At 50.9% G+C, this 19,619-nt stretch overlaps 1 protein-coding gene across 1 annotated transcript; it reads right to left on the bottom strand.

Annotated features, from left to right (window-relative positions):
- Positions 1 to 2,535: 2,535 nt before the first annotated feature.
- TIMM44 (translocase of inner mitochondrial membrane 44) lies at positions 2,536 to 19,050 on the bottom strand. Its single transcript, XM_058041065.1, has 13 exons — positions 18,994 to 19,050; positions 18,099 to 18,206; positions 17,284 to 17,454; positions 16,762 to 16,842; positions 16,228 to 16,377; positions 15,077 to 15,216; positions 14,365 to 14,450; positions 13,646 to 13,738; positions 12,647 to 12,771; positions 10,909 to 10,959; positions 9,688 to 9,777; positions 7,400 to 7,510; positions 2,536 to 5,153 (listed from the first exon to the last, which is right to left on the bottom strand). Exons 1-13 carry the CDS (start codon positions 19,015 to 19,017, stop codon positions 5,034 to 5,036), a joined length of 1,350 nt encoding a protein of 449 aa, XP_057897048.1. The 5' UTR covers positions 19,018 to 19,050; the 3' UTR covers positions 2,536 to 5,033.
- Positions 19,051 to 19,619: the final 569 nt, after the last annotated feature.

Below are 19,619 nucleotides of genomic sequence, written 5' to 3'. Positions count from 1 at the left end.
CAGCAGGGCCAGGGGGCTGCAGTGGGTGTGGTCCTGCAGGAGGACCCTGGGGATGCAGGGAGGAGCAGAGTCACGGGGATGCTGTGAAAATGCGGGATTGGGGGGTCAAGGTGGCTGCAGGGGCATCCATGGGAGTGGGGGACAGGAGGGCCATGGGGGAGGCAGGAAACCCTGGAGCAGCCCCGTGCTGGGACAGGCAGGAGGGATCCAGGCCCCACGGGTTTTTTTTTGGCCAAGATCCCTTCGAAATGCCAGCTTGGAATCCCAGGATTGCTGCCGCCTGTGCCCATCCCGTCCTGCCGAGGATCCCGGCGATGCTCCCATGGCCAGCACGGGCTGGCAGCGGGGACAGGACCGAGGCGATGGAGCTGCTGCCCCTCTCCAGCCTGGAGCTCCCGGCACCCTCAGAGCATCCCTGCAGCCCAGCCCATCCCTGCAGCTGCACCATTCCCGGCTGGATCCGTCCCTCTGGAGCGCTGCCTTCCACACCCGCGGGGCAGGGCAGGGGCTGGCTCTGTTTTCCCTCCATCCCTTGTCCCCAGTCCCTCTCCAGCTCTCCTGGAGCCCCTTCAGGCCCTGCGAGGGGCTCTGAGCTCTCCCTAGACCCCTCCTTTGCCCGGCTCTCCCAGCCCCATCCCACATGGAATCCTTTGGGCTGGAGATGGGGAAGTGCCCGCTGGGGTGGCACAGACCTTGGGAGCAGCTGGCAGCAAGGCTGAGCTCTGCCAGGGCTCCCACCTGGCATTCCACAGAAAATTCCGCCATTCCTTAAAATTACCAGCCCTTGCTGTGGGCACAGCAGAGTCACACGGACCCGAGGAGGATGGCAGAGGAGGAGAAAAAAATTTAAAAAATTATAAAAAAAGGGGAAAAAACGCCTGGAAAAGTGTTTCTGTGCACGGCTTCGGGGTCTCCATGGCTACGGGAGATCGTGGCAGACGTTCCCGGGGAACTCGGACGTGCCGGTGCCAATGGAGACCGCGGGGCTCATCCCCGCCAGGGCAGGTCCCACTCACAGCCCGGGATCCAAACCAGCGCCAGGAGGGGCGAGGGAGCGATGGAGGGAGCCGGGGGGGCAGAGCGCGGCACCTTCCCAAAGAAATCTGAGCCTGTGCTCCCGGGAAAAATGAGACTGTATTCCCGGCAAAACGGAGCCTGTATTCCCGGGAAATCTGAGGCTGTGTTCCTGGGGAAACTGAGGCTGCGATCCCGGGAATGTGGAGCCTGTGTTCCCGGGAATGCCGAGCCTGTATTCCCGGGAAAAATGAGACTGTATTCCCGGGAAATCTGAGCCTGTGATCCCGGGAATGTGGAGCCTGTGTTCCCGGGAAAAATGAGACTGTATTCCCGGGAATGCCGAGCCTGTGTTCCCCGTAAATCTGAGGCTGTGATCCCGGGAAAACTGACCCTCAGTTCAAAGGGAAAGCCGAACCTCTCTCAGTTTCCCAGGGAATGCTGAACCTCAATCCCAGTTAATGCTGAGCATCTCTCAATTCCCAGGGAGTGCTGAACCTCAATCCCAGGGAATTCTGAGCCTCTCTGTTAATGCTGAGCCTCTCTCAATCTCGGGAATGCTGAGCCTCTCTCAGTCCCAGTTAATTCTGAGCCTCTCTCAGTTTCCCAGTTAATGCTGAGACTCTCTCAATTCCCAGGGAATGCTGAACCTCAATCCCAGTTAATTCTGAGCCTCTCCCAGTTAATGCTGAGCCTCTCTCAGCTCTCAGGCAATGCTGATCCTCTCTCAGTTTCCCAGTTAATGCTGAGCCTCTCTCAATCTCAGGAATTCTGAGCCTCTCTCAATCCTAGGGAATGCTGAGCCTCAGTTCCCAGGGAATTCTGAGCCTCTCTGTTAATGCTGAGCCTCTCTCAATCTCGGGAATGCTGAGCCTCCCTCAATCCCAGTTAATGCTGAGCCTCCCTCAATCCTAGGGAATTCTGAGCCTCTCCCAGTTAATGCTGAGCCTCCCTCAATCTCAGGAATGCTGAGCCTCTCCCAGTTAATGCTGAGCCTCTCCCAGTTAGTGCCGAGCCTCCCTCGATCCCAGGGAAGCTCCGGGCAGCACCCACAGGCCCCGCTGCCATCAGACCCTCCCTGGGTGCTTGGATCCCTCCTTTCCCAGAGCAAACCTCGCTGGCAGAGAGGACCCATCCATGGCAATCACGGCGGATTTTCAGGGTATTTTAAGAAAACGGTTTCGTGAAGTTTCTGCTGCCTTTGCCTTTAGAAAGGGAGGTATTTTTGGAAGTTTCTCCCTTCCCGTTTCAAAATCTATGTAAATCCTGTCAGATAGTCCCAGTTCCCAATTAGCAGCACTGCAGCAGCCAAGGGAAAACGAATTAAAGCTGTTTTAAAAAGCACCTCAGCTGAAAACATCCCAGGGAAAGGCGAGATGGAGTCCCACCCCTTCCCACCATCCCCATCCAACACCTGGACACCCCCAGGGATGGGGCAGAACCTTTGCAAGTGGAATTTCCTCCCCGTGCTCCGTGGGGAGAAGCGTTCTCCAAGCCTTTGCCTTAATTGAGCTTTATTTATTTCTTTTCATTGGCAGCAACAGTCAGAGGCAGAAGGATCCCTCAGTAACTCATCCCTGACAAAGCCCCCGCTCCTTCCAGCAGCTCCAGGGAGAGCTCACCGCTCTTGGAGCTGATCTGAGACAGGAGAAAAATCATTTTGGAATCATTCACCACAAAAAAATAAAACAAACCCAAACCATCTCCGAGGCTCTGGCAGAGGAGGCAGCACAGGAGGCTGCTGCTCCATGGATCTGTCCCAGATGAAAAACACCTCATTCAAAAAATCCTCCCCCCTCTAATGAATTGTTCCTAAACGAGCTTGGTGCTCGGGGCTTGGCTCAGAGCTGTCGTTTGGCACGGAGGCTTTGTGTGCTAAAGGCTGGAAAGAGGAGCCCCGGTGCCAGAAAGGCCCAGGGAGGACAATTCCACCTGGCAGCAGGGGCTGCGTCCCTCAAAAAATGCATTGCAGGGAGGAGAAAGGGAGCAAAGAGCACTGAGGGATCACTGGGCACACCCTCATCATCCCACCCCATCAGATCCAGCACAGAACTGGGGAAAAGCCCCAAAAAGCCTCGGGGTGACACTGAGGGATGGCCCAGGGGCAGCTGTGGGATCAGAGAATGTGGAACGGGTTGGGATCATCTCATTCCAGCCCTGTGGAACCCCCAGCAGTGCCCAGGGCCGGGCTGGAGCTCTGGAGCAGCCTGGGGATGTGGGGGCTCAGAGCCCTCCATGGTGGGATGGGAACGGCCCACGGGGTGTCAGAGGCAGCAGGAGCAGCTCTGAGTCACCATGCCAGCATCCCCATCCCCATGGCAACCCTGCAGCATCCCTGGCGTGGAGCCAGGGCAGGGCTGGCAGTGCCCCGGATCCATGGAGCCCCCCAGAGCCCCCCAGGCCTTGGCACCAGGGCTGGAAAAGCCCCCAGGGCCACCAGCACCAAGCCAGCACTGCCCTGTGCCCAAGTGCCAGCACTGCCCTGTGCCCAAGTGCCAGCACTGGCCCTGTGCCCAAGTGCCACCACTGCCCTGTGCCCAAGTGCCACATCCCCAAGGATTTTAAATCCCTGCAGGGCTGGGGGCTCCAGCTGTGCCCAGGGTTTACAACCCTTTCCATGAAGGAATTTTCTCAATGTCCAACCCAAACCCCCCCTGGCACAGCTTGGGGCTGTTCCCCCTTGTCCTGGTGTCCCCTGGGAGCAGAGCCTGCTGTCCCCTGGCTGTCCCCTCTGTGCAGGTCCCCTCTGAGCCTCCCTTTCTCCAGGCTGAGCCCCTTCCCAGCTCCCTCAGCCTTTCCTGGGGGCCAAACCTTCCCCTGGACTTGCTCCATCCCAGCCTGGAGCGTTCCCTGGGCTGGCTGTGACCCAAATGGCACCCCCAGCCTGCCCTGGGGGTGACACCAACGGGGAATGTGGCATCCCCACGGCCTGGGGGTGCTCCAAGGGCTGGGGCAGCCTCTGCTGCCGGGGCTGTCCCATCCCAGGGACGTTCAAAGCTGCAGACATTCACAGAAGAGGAACTGGAATTATTCTCTTTAATCACTCTGGCAGGGCAGAGCTGGCCTGCCTCACCCTCAGCACCACAGCAATTCTTGGATTTCCTCTCCAAACCTTCTCCCAAGCTCCCTTTCCATGGGCAGGGGGTTCCTCAGCTCCCAAACCCCACAAGTTCTGCTCCCTCTCAGCCATTCCCCCTGCAAGAAGCTCAAGGTGAGGGCCCCAAAATGCTGCCACTGGAATCTGAATTTGGGGATTTTTTTTTCCATGATTTGGGATTTTCAATCCCATTTTTTAGATTGGGATTTCACCCCAGCAAACTGGGGAATTTCTGCTCCTGGATCTGGGCTCTGTGCAGGGATGAGGAGCAGACAAGGCCAGGGAGGTGAACCAGGAGCACAGTGAGACAGGACGGGACAGAAAAATCAGGATGGGACATGAAAATTCAGCGTTCCCAAAGCAGTCCCACTCCTCAGACACACCCCCTGCCCTTCCCCTCCTGTCCCACACCCTCCCCACCACCCCAAGGGATGCAGCCGTGGCTCTTTGTGACCAGAACCAACAACATTCCCCCTTCCAAGCTGTGGATGACCAGATCTCCCCCCTGGATATTCAGCTATCAGCCCCACCCCACCACCAACCTGAGGATCCAACACCTCCATGTGCAAAGTCCTTGGTTGTATTTGGTTTGGGAAAGTGCAAGACACGGCAGGGAGGCGAGGCTGGAGCCTGGCCAGGACATTGGCAGCCAGGAGCCCCTCCAAGGCCCTTCCAGGGATCTCCAAGGGTGCCAGCAGGTGGGAATGACAGCTCTGGGGGTCCCCAGCTGCCCGGGAGCCTCTGAGGCACGAGGATGAAGCAGCAGCTGCTCGTCCCAGGTGTCCCCGAGCAGGGATTCCCATTCCTCGGGGACTGGGATGATCAGGAGCTCAAATCCCAAATCCCCCAGCTCCCCGTGGGGGTTCCAGGCTGGAGCAGCTTGCAGAGGGTGGGAAGGGCCCAGCCCTGAGCCCAGCCCTGCTCAGAGCACCTGCTCCGTGCTGGAGGAGGAAATGTCCAGCAGCCTCCAGGCCATGTAGGGGTTCAGCTCGTCCTGGTCCCGGCACAGCGCCCACACGTAGAGCATCCTCAGCACCTTGTCCTGGGGAGACAGAGAGGAGAGGGCTGATCTGAGGGGCAGGGCCAGGCTGCCAGCAGGGCACCTGACAGCTCCTTCCAGCCCCAGAACTCAAAATGAATTCAAATCCTTCCAGCTCCTTCCAGCTGCAAAACTCAAATCCTTCCAGCCCCAAAACTCACATCCTTCCAGCCCCAAAACTCACATCCTTCCAGCCCCAAAACTCCAATCCTTCCAGCCCCAAAACTCCAATCCTTCCAGCCCCAAAACTCACATCCTTCCAGCCCCAAAACTCACATCCTTCCAGCCCCAAAACTCCAATCCTTCCAGCCCCAAAACTCCAATCCTTCCAGCCCCAAAACTCACATCCTTCCAACCCCAAAACTCACATCCTTCCAGCCCCAAAACTCAAATCCTTTCAGCCCCAAAACTCACATCCTTCCAGCCCCAAAACTCACATCCTTCCAACCCCAAAACTCAAATCCTTTCAGCCCCAAAACTCACATCCTTCCAACCCCAAAACTCAAATCCTTTCAGCCCCCAAACTCAAATCCTTCCAGCCCCCAAACTCACATCCTTCCAGCCCCAAAACTCAACTCAAATCCTTCCACCCTTCAAAACTCAAACCCTCCCAGCTCCTTCCAGCCCCAAAACTCCAATCCTTCCATCTCCTTCCAACCCCAAAGCTCAAACTCAAATCCTCCCAGCTCCTTCCAGCCCCAAAACTCACATCGATCCATCTCCTTCCAGCTCCAGAACTCAACTCAACTCAAATATTTCCAGCTCCTTCCAACCCCAAAACTCAATTTAAATCTTTCCAGCTCCTTCCACCCCCAAAATTTAAATTCCAACCCTCCCAGCTCCTTCCACCCCCAAACTCAGGGGATTTGAGGCTCCCCTCTCCCCAAACCTCCCTGTGTTCAATATTCCAGCAGCTCCACCCAAGCCCAGGCTCCTGATTAAAGCTGAGCTTTGGGCTGCACTGGAGAATTTCAATTCCTCTCCCTGATTTATTGCAGCCCTGGAGGGATCTGACAGCAAACAGACTTTGATATCCTGTTCAATAATTATCCCATCAATATTTATCTCCCAGGAATGCAGGAGTTTAATGCAGGGAATCTCTGGATCAGCTGTTTCTGCCCTGCTTGTGAATCAGCCCAGATGGGCCCCAGCATTCAAATGAATCCCATTTTTCCAGCCTAGACCAAAGGCCAGGGCTGCAAAAGCCAATATTTGTTAAATGCCCGTATTAATTACAAGGAAAATGAGCTGCCTGGAGAGAGAAATATAATAACAGTAATAATATATAATATAATATAATATAATATAATATAATATAATATAATATAATATAATATAATATAATATAATATAATATAATATAATATAATATAATATAATATAATATAATATAATATAATATAATATAATATAATATAATATAATATATACATAGTATAAAATATATATTATATTTTTATATATTCATCAATAAAATTAAAATTTCTATTATATACAATATAATAGAATATAACACAATATAATATAAATAATAGATAATAGATAATGATTACATATTATATTCATTATATATTAAGAATAACTATTTTATTTTATTTTATTTTATTTTATTTTATTTTATTTTATTTTATTTTATTTTATTTTATTTTATTTTATTTTATTTTATTTTATTTTATTTTATTTTATTTTTTATTTTTCCTCCTGGAGAGAGAAACATTTATTCAGGGAATTCCACGGGCCAGGCTGAGCCTGGAACCAGGAGGGAAGAGCCCCAGGGGCAGCCCAGGGTCCCCCAGAGGTGCCAGGGATTTGTCTCCCAGCTCATTCCCTGCTCCCCAAAAACCCCACACAGCTCCAGGCAAGGGTGGGAGTTCCCTGGGAGATTTTCATGGAATTAAATCCCTGCATTCTTGGTGGGAGTGTGGGGAGCTAAAAATGTGGATTTGGGGTTTTTTTGATGCAGTGACTCAGCCCTGCTCTCACCCTGCTTGCCAGAGGGCTCTGCCCAGCCAGGGAAAGGAAAAGGGGAGGGAACCCCAGCAGGGCCAGGGGGGAATGGGATGGAGCTGGAATGCACTGGGAGACCCCAAATGTGGCCAGATCCCAAATGTGACCCAGACCCCAAACCTGTCTCAGATCCCTAACGTGTCCCTGACCCCAAACATGTCTCAGATCCCTAACGTGTCTCCAACCCCAAATAAATCCCAAACCCCAAACCTGTCCCAGGCCCCAGACGTGTCCCCACTCACCGGGTCCCCTTCCACCACCTCCCCCAGGTGGTTCTTGATCACCATCACCACCTGGGCCTGGAAGGTGATGATCAGCACGGGCCCCTGCTCCATCATCTTCCCCATGGCCAGCTGTAGGGACAGAACCCGATGGACATCAGCCCATAAACCCTATGGACATCAGCCATGAACCCCATGGACATCAGCCCATAAACCCTATGGACATCAGCCATTAATCCCATGGACATCACTACATGAACCCCATGGACATCAGCCCACAACCCCATGGACATGAACCCCATGGACATCACCCATTAATCCCATGGACATCACGCCATGGACACCACCCCGTAACCCCATGGAGATCACTTCATGAACCCCATGGACATCACCCCATGAACCCCATGGACATCAGCCCATGAACCCAAACCCTATGGACATCAGCCCACAAACCCATGGACATCAGCCCATGGACATCACCCCATAGACCTCATGGACATCACACCATGGACATCAGCCCACAACCCCCATGGACATCACTCCATAAACCCATGGACATCATCCTACAACCCCATGGACATCACCCCATAACCCCCATGGACATCACTCCATAACCCCATGGACATCGCCCCATGGACATCACTCCATAAACCCCATGGACATCACCCCATAATCCCACAGAGATCACCCCATAAACCCATGGACATCACCCCAGGGACATCACCCCAAAACCCCATGGACATCACCCCATAAACTCCATGGACATCACCCCATAAACCCCATGGATATTACCCCATGAACCCCACAGACAACACCCCATAACCCCACAGACATCACCCCATAACCCCCATGGACATAACCCCATAACACCACGGACATCATCCCATAACCCCCATGGACATCACCCCATGGACATCACCCCACAACTTGTTGGACACCACCCCATAACCCGATGGACATCACCCCATGGACACCACCCCACAACCCCATAGAGATCACCCCACAACCCCATGGACACCTCCCCATGGACATCACCCCACTCCTGCAGGCCCATGGAAGATCTCCCACACCCCCATTTCCCCCCTGGCTGCTCAACCACACCAATTCCATCATTCTGATAGGATGGAAAAGCTGTTTCCCCCCCCAAAAAAAATCCCAAGTAAAACCTTGGGAACCCAAAGCTTTCCCCAAACTGTTGTGGGTTTTTTCATTATTTCCCCAAGTCCATAAATCTGGGAAATGGGAACGAGCTTTGCACCGTTAGCTCCAATTAGAAAGCAAATTCAAAGACACCCTGCTCTCCAAAAAAAACGGAATTTTCTGAAGGAAATGTTTGGAACCAGAACATCCTGAGCTGGAAGGGACCCACAAGGATCAAACAGAGCTTTTCTCCTTTTTTAAATCCGTTTTTGCCAGGAAGTTGTTCTGAACCAGACAAAAACTGTACCAGAAACACTTCAAGGTGGGAACTTTTGTTTGCCAGGATTTTTTCCCCTCTATTCCCAGGCTGTTCCATGAAATATTTAAACACTTATATTCACTGGAATGCAAGAGGAGTGAAAATTCAGCTTTTTTCTTTTTAAATTCTCTTTCTGCCCATTGTGGGCAATCTCTTTGCATCCCCTTTTTTTGGGATGCTGCTCTTCAGCACAGGAATTCCTGCCTGTGCTGCCCCAAAAGGAGCCACAGGCACTGAGGATTTTCCTCTTTTGAAATGTTCCCAAACATTCTGTTTTATCCCTAATAAAGGAATCAGCAGCAGGACAGGGCTGGGCTGTGTCACAAAGGAATAAATTTATTTTTAGGGCGATTTTCCTGTTCCCTGAGGGAATCTCAACAGCTCTGCCACGTTCCCATGCCTGATCCCAGGGAATGAGCTCCCTGATCCCAACCCACACCTGGAGCTCAATCCATCCAAAAAAACCCCAATTTTCCACCCAAGCCTAACTCAATTTGCAAGATATTTTAGATATCTTGGATATCTGAGATTTTCCCTTCCAGCACTGGGATTTCTCTTCCAGCAATGGGATTTCCCTTCCAGCAATGGGATTTCTCTTCCAGCAATGGGATTTCCTTTCCAGCACTGGGATTTCCCTTCCAGCAATGGGGTTTCCCTTCCAACACTGGGATTTCCCTTCTGGGAGCAGAAATCCCAAACCCCAGAGCTCAAACCCAGCATTCAGAGCAAAGAAGGTTGGACTGGATGATCCTGGAGGGGTTTTTCCCAATCCCCCTGATCCTAAAAAGCCCCTCCTGATCCCCTGAGTTGGATTTTTGCCCCCAAAAGAAGAGTTTTACAGGGAACTCACGTCGATGTTGTCAATGTCCAGGATCCTGGAGTGGAACTGGAGCCCCAGGGCCTTGGCCTGCTGGATGGGATGGGCCAGCTGGCTGTAGGTCTAAAGGGATGAACAAACTGGGGTTGGGAATTGTTTGGGATTGTTCTGTCACCATCAAAGAATAAAAAAAAAAAAAGGAATTTTTGCTTGGAGAGAAAAAAAAAAAAAAAAACCTCATGAGAAAAATTCACTTTTTTTTTGTAAATGTGGTGAAGGAAGGGATTAAAGAACTGCAGGACATGCTCTGGGATTCACAAAAATCTCATTTTTACTGGGAAGAATGTGAGGACCTGAGAGCAGCTGAGAGCTGAGGGACTCACAACTGGACTGAACAGCAGGAACAGGGAATATAAAGGAAAAACTGGGAAAATAAAGGAAAAGCAGGGGGAAAGCAGGGGGAAACAGTGGAAAAACAGGGGGAAAAGCAGGGGAAAAAGCAGGGAAAAAACTGGGGAAAAAACTGGGGAAAAAACTGGGGAAACCTGGGAAAAAATAGGGGAAACCTGGGGAAAAAAAAGGGAAAAACTGGGAAAAAACAGGGGAAAACTGGGAAAAACAGGGGGAAAACTGGGAAAAAACAGGGGAAAAGCAGGGGAAATGAGGGAGTTCAGTGACCAGAATCACCATCTCAGCACCCGTGGGATCCATTAAGAGGTTTTATCCCCCAGGTTCTCAGGAATAAGATTCCCATTTCCTCCCCTGGCTTATCTGACTGATTACTCTGGACTTTGGAGCTTCATTTGCAATTCCAGCTGCCTTGGGAATGTTTGATTTTGGATTTTGGCTTCACAAAGTGCAGGGAAGCTGCTGCTTCCCTCCAGAGCAATCCAAGGTGTCATTCCCAAGGTTGCTGGAAGCAGGGAAGATTCTTTGCTTTCAGACTGGATTACTGTTATATTAAAAAAAAAAAAAAAAAAAAAAAGCTGATCAGGATTTATTAAATTGAAAAAAAAAAATGGCTCTTTCAGCCCTCTGGTGGTGGGGAACAGCACTTGGAGAAAATCAGTTCTTGGATTAATTTCGGAATTGGAAGAGCAGAATTATTTTGGATTTTACAGCACAATAATTTTGGAGGAATGAAGTTACTCCCTGAATTCCAAGCCCTCAAAAGAATAAAAGAATCTCATTTTCAAGGGAGAATCCCAAGTTTTGGGGAGGTTTTTGGGGAGGTTTTTGGGGAGCTTCACTCACGGCCTCATAGCACCAGTCCTTGAGGATGTCGAGCTCCCCCGAGATCAGAGCCTGAGGAGGAAATCAGAGGGAACATTTTAAAGAAAGAAACATTTTTAAAGCTCCTCCTATATCAAAGGAAATCAAACAGAACATTTTAAAGCTCCTCCTATATCAAAGTGGGACCAATCAGCCCTTCCAGCCTTAAATCCCACGTTTTGTGGGACTCTGGGGGGAAATTGGAGCTGCAAAAGGGGAACAGCAAAAAGGATTTCTATAAAAACACAGGAGCTGAGGCCAAGGGACATAAACCTTGGGATAATTAAACTCTCTTAAAGCTTCCAGCTGAACCTTCCCATTAAATCCTCCTGTTCAAGCTGCCAGGGAGCCAGCAGAGCTCCCAGTGCTCACAAATCCTGGGATCAAACGGGAGCAGAGCTGCAATTTCCCACACTGCAAAACCCTGGGCACAGAAGGAACAGAACAATCCCACGTTTGGCTTCTTAAATCCCAGTTTTTTCCAGGCTCTCTTGAGTCCCTCTGAACAATTCCTGCTCTATTCCAAATCCCAAATTCAGAACAATTCCTGCTCCATTTCAAATCCCAAATTCAGAACAATTCCTGCTCTGTTCCAAATCCCAAATTCCCTCTGTCTTTCCTGATCCACATCCATTTACAGTCACATCTCCCATCACTATGAGTCCCTAAAAACCTCAAATTCCAGACATTTCTATGACCACTGAGCCATTGGTCAGAACCTGCTGCTCTTCCCAAATCCAGATCAAAAAACCCAGGAGCAAATCCCAAATTCCTTCCCTTATCCCTCTGCTATCACCATTTGCTTACCCACTTCCATCTGATCCCACCTCATTTGCTGTTTTCCAGGCCAGAAAATAATTTTTTATATATTTTATATATCTATATAATTTGTATTTATGTTTAAATATAAATATATAAAATATGTGTATGTATAATATATATTTTATAACATATATATTTATTTTATATATTTATAATAGAATGTATATATAGCCCCATATAGATATCTATAAATAATTTATATTTATATTTAAACATATAAATAATATATATTTATAATATATTTAATAGTATATGTTTCTATATTTATAATATAATTTTTACATATATTTGTCATATTCATATACTTATTATCCCATGGTTTCAACCTACCTTTATATATATATTTAGATATTTACAATAGGAATTATCTATATACTTATAATATTTATGTATTTATTTATACATTTATTATCCCATGGTTTCAACCTACCTTTATATATATTTTTATATATTTATAATATAAATTATCTATATACTTATAATATTTATGTATTGATTTACACATTTATTATCCCATGGTTTCAACCTACTTTTATATATATATATATATATATATATATATATATATATATATATATATATATACACATACACTTATATATACTTATTATCCCATGGTTTCAACCTATCTTTATATATATTTTTATATATTTATAATATAAATTATCTATATATTTATAATATTTATGTATTTATTTATACATTTATTATCCCATGGTTTCAACCTAAGTGTGGGATGTGATTCCTTTCCCAAGGTCTGTGCAAAGACCTTTCCTGTGCAAAGCTGGAGAAGCAAATCCTGACCCAACTTTTGATTTTAGCAGTGCAAAGTAAAAACAAAAACCCATTTTCCATGGGGTAATGAGGGGGAAATGAAGGGGCAGCAGCTGCTGAGCACCTCCAGCACGTTGGGGATGATGTCCCGCTCACACTGCTTCAGGAAGCGATCCTTGTCAAACGAGGGATCCACCCTGAGGATCTCTGTCAGCACCTCGGACATCTCGGTCTTGGAGAACAATCCCCCTGCAAAAACAGCCCAGTGGGTGCTGGCACTGCCACCAGCACAGGGACACAGGGACAGAGCTCTGGGACAGACAGACAGAGGGGGGAAAAACCACCAGGACACAGGGACAGAGCTCTGGGACAGACAAAGGGGGGAAAAACAGCTGGACACAGGGACAGAGCTCTGGGACAGACAGACAGAGGGGGGAAAAGCCACCAGGACACAGGGACAGAGCTCTGGGACAGACAGAGGGGGGGAAAAACAGCTGGACACAGGGACAGACAGGGAGGAAAAGCCACCAGGGAACAGGGACAGACAGGGAGGAAAAGCCACCAGGACACAGGGACAGAGCTCTGGGACAGACAGAGGGAGGAAAAAACAGCTGGACACAGGGACAGAGCTCTAGGACAGACAGAGAGAGGGGGAAAAAGCCACCAGGACACAGGGACAGAGCTCTGGGACAGACAGAGGGGGGAAAAACAGCTGGACACAGGGACAGACAGGGAGGAAAAGCCACCAGGACACAGGGACAGACAGGAGGAAAAGCCACCAGGACACAAGGACACAGCTCTGGGGACAGAGGGGGGAAAAGCCACCAGGGAACAGGGACAGACAGGGAGGAAAAAACACCAGGACACAGGGACAGACAGGAGGAAAAGCCACCAGGACACAGGGACAGACAGGAGGAAAAGCCACCCTGGGAACGACTCCAGCCTTGAAGCTGAACGTGAGGTTGATCCCAAGGATTGTCCTCCCATCCCTCACCCACACAGTGACCCTGGAAGTGCTGCAGAGCTCTGGGACGTGCCCAGGGCTGGCAGCCCCAGCTGCAGGAGCAGCTTAGACTGATTCCCTGTCCCCACGAGCCCCTCAAGGCTGTCCCTGTCCCTGTACCTATGAGGTCGGTGACGCGGTCGGTGACGGCGCGCGACGCTCGGATGAAGGCGTTGTCGCTCTCGTCGTACTTCATCTTCATCTCAAAGAACCCTGCAGGGAACAGAGAGCTCAGAGCCCTCCCAGCAGGGCCCAGCCTCTCCTCCACCCCTTTGTCCAGCACCAGACATCACCTGGGAGTTGGTTTTCTCCCTATTTTTCTCTCCATTTTATTCCCCATTTTCCTCCCCATTTTCCTGCAATGTTCTGATCTCTCACAGCAACTCCTTCTCTGCTAACACCCAGATTGAACCCCTCTGGGAATGCTATTTATCCAATGGAATGAGCAGATCCAGGATCAGGCTCACTTTGAGCAGTGCTGTTTCCATCCCTGGAGGTGGCACTGGCGGTGACAAGGTGGGGATCAGGGACAGGTTGGACTCAAAGGTCCTGGAGGGCTTTTCCAACCTAAATTCTGGGATTATTTTCAGGGCATTTGCACCAAAAACAGCCTCAGATGATATCAAAGGTCAGCTTCACATGACAGAAAGATCCCAAGATTTTAAAATTTTTTTTTTACAACCTTTCATTAATTTGGAAGTTGTGTGAACCTCCCTCGATTTTTCAGGATTTTCCTTGTTTCAGGCTCCAAGCCCACAGAGAAAAGTGGGAATTTGGGATTTGCTGGGGCTGGAGGCCCAGATGGGAGCAGGGCTGGGAAGGGAATGGGCTCAACTCACTGTTGAAAACCACATTGTTGTCCTTGAAATCTTTCCACTGCTGGTACCACTTGGAGTCTTTATGCAGCACCATGCCCATGGCTTCCCTAGAGAGGGCAGAAAACAGGGATAAAATGTGGATATTTGGGAAAAATTAGCTTGTAACAAACACAGACAACGCCCTGAGGAATATCCCTGCAGCAGTTGGCATCACTGAGGCTGAGACAGCACAGAAATGATGAGCTCAATTACAAGATAAATGATGGCCCCATCAATTATACAATAAATTGCAGCCCCATAAATGATAGCCCCATAAATGATCCATCAGATAAATGAAACACCAGGCAAATAAAAACCCAGATAAATAAAACATTAGATAAACAAAACTCCAGATAAATAAAGCAGCAGACAAATAAAACTCAGCTCAGAGGAGCAAAGCAGCCCAGAAAAAAGGAGCTCAGCTTTAGTCCTGCCAGCATCACCCAGCTGCAAGTTAAAACTGAACACAGAACAATGCCCAGCTCAGGATTTCACCTCAGAACATCAAATTTCACCTTTAGAATTTGAAATTTCCAGTTTTACCACAGGAAGATCCAGGACCATTCACTGCTAGGAACCTGCTGGAGACCCAGCTGCTCCCCACAGCTCCTGGATTTTAATCCCTGACCCGTTTTTTCACCTTTCCCATCAAATTACACACAGAAACATCCCCCCCAGAGGACCCCTCACGCACTCATTGGCTTCAAACACTCGCTGCTCTTTGATCCTCTCTCCGGAATATTCCGTGCGCTTCCGCAGCCGCTCCGGGCGCCTGTAGGGACCAGTCTGCCCCAAAACACTCTCATCTATTTCCTTCTTCACAGTTTCCACTCCCTGCAAGGGAAACAGCCCCGTTAGGATGGGTTTATTGCTCTCCCAGCTCAAAATCCCCATCCTGTGATGCTTTGGGACCTGGGTGGGGCAGGGGTGGGGCAGCCACAGCCTGGCAATAAAACACTGGGTATTTTCTGTGTTTCCTGCAAAAAGAGGGATTTGAGAAAGCTAAAATTCCTCTGGAGAGGGACATTTTGCAACCCTGCATGCAGGGAGCTCAGCCCTGCCAGAGGAGGTGTGATTTCAGACCTGCAGGATTTCAGATCTGCAGAATTTCAGATTTCAGATCTGCGGGATTTCAGATTTCAGACCTGCAGGATTTCAGACCTGCAGGATTTCACATTTCAGACCTGCAGAATTTCAGATTTGCAGGATTTCAGATTTCAGACCTGCAGGATTCCAGATCTGCAGGATTTCAAATTTCAGACCTGCAGGATTTCAGATTTCACCCCTGCAGGATTCCAGATCTGCAGGATTTCAAATTTCAGACCTGCAGGATTTCAGATTTCACCCCTGCAGGATTTCAGATTTCAGACCTGCAGGATTTCAGATTTCAGACCTGCAGGATTTCAGATTTCACCCCTGCAGGATTTCAGATTCCAGCCCTGCAGAATTTCAGATTTCACCCCTGCAGGATTTCAGATTCCACCCTTGCAGGATTTCAGATTCCAGCCCTGCAGAATTTCAGATTCCAGCCCTGCAGAATTTCAGATTTCACCCCTGCACAATTTCAGATTCCACCCTTGCAGGATTTCAGATTCCACCCCTGCAGGATTTCAGATTTCACCCATGTAGAATTTCAGATTTCAGGCCTGCAGGATTTCCCACCTGCAGGATTTCAGATTCTACACCTGCACAATTTCAGATTCCACCCTTGCAGGATTTCAGATCCCAGCCCTGCAGGATTTCAGATTTCAGGCCTGCAGGATTTCAGATTTCACCCCAAACCTCCCCAGAAAGTCTCTCCTGAGGTTCTGGGTGCCCTGGGAGCCCAGGGAGCAGCAGCAGTACCTGGGAGATGGCTTTGAAGGCTGCAGTCCTGCCCAGCTTCTCCCCTCCCCTGGTCACAGACTCTGCAGATTGCTTGGCTGTTTTGGCAGCTTCCTCCACCCCCTCCTTGATCTTCCTGCCCAGGTCGCTCTTGCTGACCTCGTCCAAACTCTGGAAAGGAAAAGGGAAAAGGGAGAAGGGAAAAGTCATTGCAGCTCCAGACCTTGGCCCCAGCCCCTCTCCAACCCCTGGAAAGGCTCTGAGCTCTCCCTGAGCACTCCCAGCCTGGCTCCAGCCCTGAGGGCTCCTCTGGATTCTCTCCATCCTTATTTTGTGCTCCCAAGGCTGCAGGTGGGGTGTCCCTCTTCTCCATCTCCCCAAATCCCAGAGGAATCCCTGTCTGGGTCTCCTCTGATCACACCCAATCCATTATTTTGTGAATGCCTCTGGTTTTAAAAGCTCCAGGAGCAGCAGCACCTGCCCCAAGCAATGACAATTCCAGCCCCCTCAAAAGCCCAACTTGAGCAGAGCTGCCCTGAGGAAAAATCCTTTTACCTCTTTAACCGTCCCTGTTATTTCTTCAAGTTTCTTTTTAATCACTTCTGAGGTCTTCACTGTTTCAGATTCAATGGTTTTCTGGGGGAAGAGAACATTAATCAAGAGACAGAAACTACTCAAACCCAGCTTGGATGGAGCACAATCCATTAAGGCTGGAATTGAGGGCAGAAAAAGGAACATTTCAGGAGTTCATGGCGTGAGTCAGCAGCAGCTTTGCAAATGATGATGTTCAGAGCTCTCTGAACAATGAAAAGGAAACATTTGATGCTCAATTTAATGCCTCATTATCTGATCTGCTCAGAAATGCAGCCAAGTGTCTGCTGGAAAGGACTTTCCACTAGAATAAAAAACCCCAAAACATTCCAACAAATAAACATTCTGAGGCATCCATCTAGCACTGAGTGCTCCCAGCCAGGCAGAACAGCTCAGCTGTGGATTTAATGCTCACTCAGAGCAGTAAAAGCTCAAAAATCCAGGGAACAACCCAAGGAACAAACCAGGGAAACCCCAAACACTCACATATTTCCTCCTGGCTTCCCGCAGAGCATCCGACTCCTCCAGCTTTTTTGCTTCATCGCGGAATTTTTTGATGCTTTCCTTCATCTCTTTGTTTTTGGCTAACTCCTGTTTGATGTTCTCCACAAAACCTGAGATGAATCCCTTCCTTCCTCCCGAGGAGTAGCATCTGGACTGGAGAAAACCATCCCATGTTGGAGAATCCCATGGAATTAGAGCAGACAGGACCGAAAAATCACAAGTTTTGGGCTTGAGGATCACTGGATCACTTTTAGAATGTGTGGAAACATGGAGATGCCTGGAAAAGCAGCAGCTGATCCTTCAAAAGAGCCACATGGCCAATGGATTTCATGGAATCTCAGCATGGATTGGATTGAAAGGATCTTAAATCCCACCCAGCCACGGGCAGGGACACCTCCCACTACCCCAGGGGGCTCCACGCCCTGTCCAACCTCAGCTGCCCCAAAAATTCCTTGGGTTCCATTTAAAAAGTGGGAACTCCCAGCCTGGAACTGGACCCAAAAATTCTCTTAGTTCCATTTAAAAAGTGGAGATTCCCAGCCTGGAACTGGACCCAAAAATTCCCTTAGTTCCATTTAAAAAGTGGAGATTCCCAGCCTGGAACTGGACCCAAAAATTCCCTTAGTTCCATTTAAAAAGTGGAGATTCCCAGCCTGGAACTGGTCCCCAAAAATTCCTTGAGTTCCATTTTAAAAATGGAAATTCCCAGCTTGGAACTGGCAGAGCCACATCAGGCTGAGGACTCTGCTGGGAACACACCCTGGGGTGCAAATGGAATAAATTCAGGGGGGACCAACCTGGGGGGTGCCCAGGGCAGGGCTGCTGATCCTGACCAGGGCGCTCCTGGGGAAGGCAGGGATGGGATAACGCCGGGAGAGCAGCCAGGGCCCGCTGAGGAGACATTTCTGCAAGGAAAACAGCACAGGGGGAGCTCAGGGCAGCACCCAGGGCTCCCAGCACCCAGGCACAAATCCACCTGGAGGTGAAACGTGAGAAGCACTGAGGGGTTTTTATGGGAAAACTCCTCCAAAACCAACTTTTCCCAGCTCTGGAGGGTCCCAGAACAACCCCAGGATGGTTCTGCTGCCCTTGCCGAGGTCAAACCCGCAGATCCAGCTCTGGAAGGGGTCAGGGCTGAGCTCAGGGCACAACCACGGAAATCCCATAAAAATCTGAGCTGGCTCCCGAGCAGCACCGGGGGCGGGAGCGGCGGAACGGGACAGCGATCCCGAGCAGAGGCACGAACGGAGCGGAGACCCCGAGGCTCCGGGCACACCGGGCTCATCCCGGCCAGTGAGCTCCGGGGGCAGCTCACGGTAAAACCGCCCCCATGGAGCCCCGGTAACAGCTCCGGGCTCGGGAACCCCGGGAGAGGCCCCGGGAGCAGCTCCGGGCTCGGGAACCGCGGGATCCCGGAATGGTTGGGCTGCAGGAGCCTCGACCCCTCCAATCTCGGGGTCACGGAGCCGCTGGAGGCTCCGTCCCGCCGGGCCTGGCGGGAGCACCGAGCGCGGAACCGGAGCCCCGCCGGCCCGGGTGTCCGCACCGGCGGCCGCCAGCACCGGGGCCCGGCGGGCGGGGAGGGATCGGCGGCTCCGGGCCGGCCCCGCCGCGCCGCTCGCTGTGCCCGCCGGGCCGGGCAGGCCCCGGGGTCCCGTCGCGCCCGCTCCGGGCCGGTGCCCCCGCGCTCACCCGGCACCCTCCGGCCGCCGCCATCGCCCCGCGCGCCCCGTGACCTCCGCGCGCCGCCGCCGCGCCGTGACGTCACTGCCGCGCGCCGCCCGCGCCACGTGGCCGCGAACGGCGGGACCGGGAGGGGGGACCGGGGCTGCTCCGGAGCCACCGGGGCTGTCCCGTACCCTCCCCGGCCCCACCGGGGCTGACCCCGATCCTCCCCCGGCTCTACCGGGGCTGCTCCGGACCCACCGGGGCTGCTCCGGACCCACCGGGGGCTGTCCCGTATCCTCCCCGGCCCCACCGGGGCTGACCCCGATCCTTCCCCGGCCCCACCGGGGCTGTCCCGTATCCTCCCCGGCCCCATTCGAGGTTGTCCCGACCGTCCCCTGCCCCACCGGGACCCCCACACCCGATCCATTTGTGTTCAAAGCGTTTCCTGCAGCAAAAGGGGAATTCTCCCCCGCCCTTGCAGCTGCAGCAGGTGTTTGCCCCTTACCTGCCTCTGCTCCAGGAGAGAATAAAGAGGTTTTTAACCCCATTTTCAGTTCAAACCTTTCCACTGGCACCGACACCACGCAGAGGAGATTATTTTTAAACCAACATTGCCACTAGAGAAAATCTTTGAGCTGGGACAGCCCGTG

This window comes from Melospiza georgiana, chromosome 26, assembly GCF_028018845.1.
Source record: "Melospiza georgiana isolate bMelGeo1 chromosome 26, bMelGeo1.pri, whole genome shotgun sequence".
In the NCBI taxonomy this organism is placed as follows: Eukaryota; Metazoa; Chordata; class Aves; order Passeriformes; family Passerellidae; genus Melospiza; species Melospiza georgiana.
The sequence above is the reverse complement of the archived record's forward strand: the minus strand, read 5'-3'. Positions and strand labels throughout refer to the sequence as shown.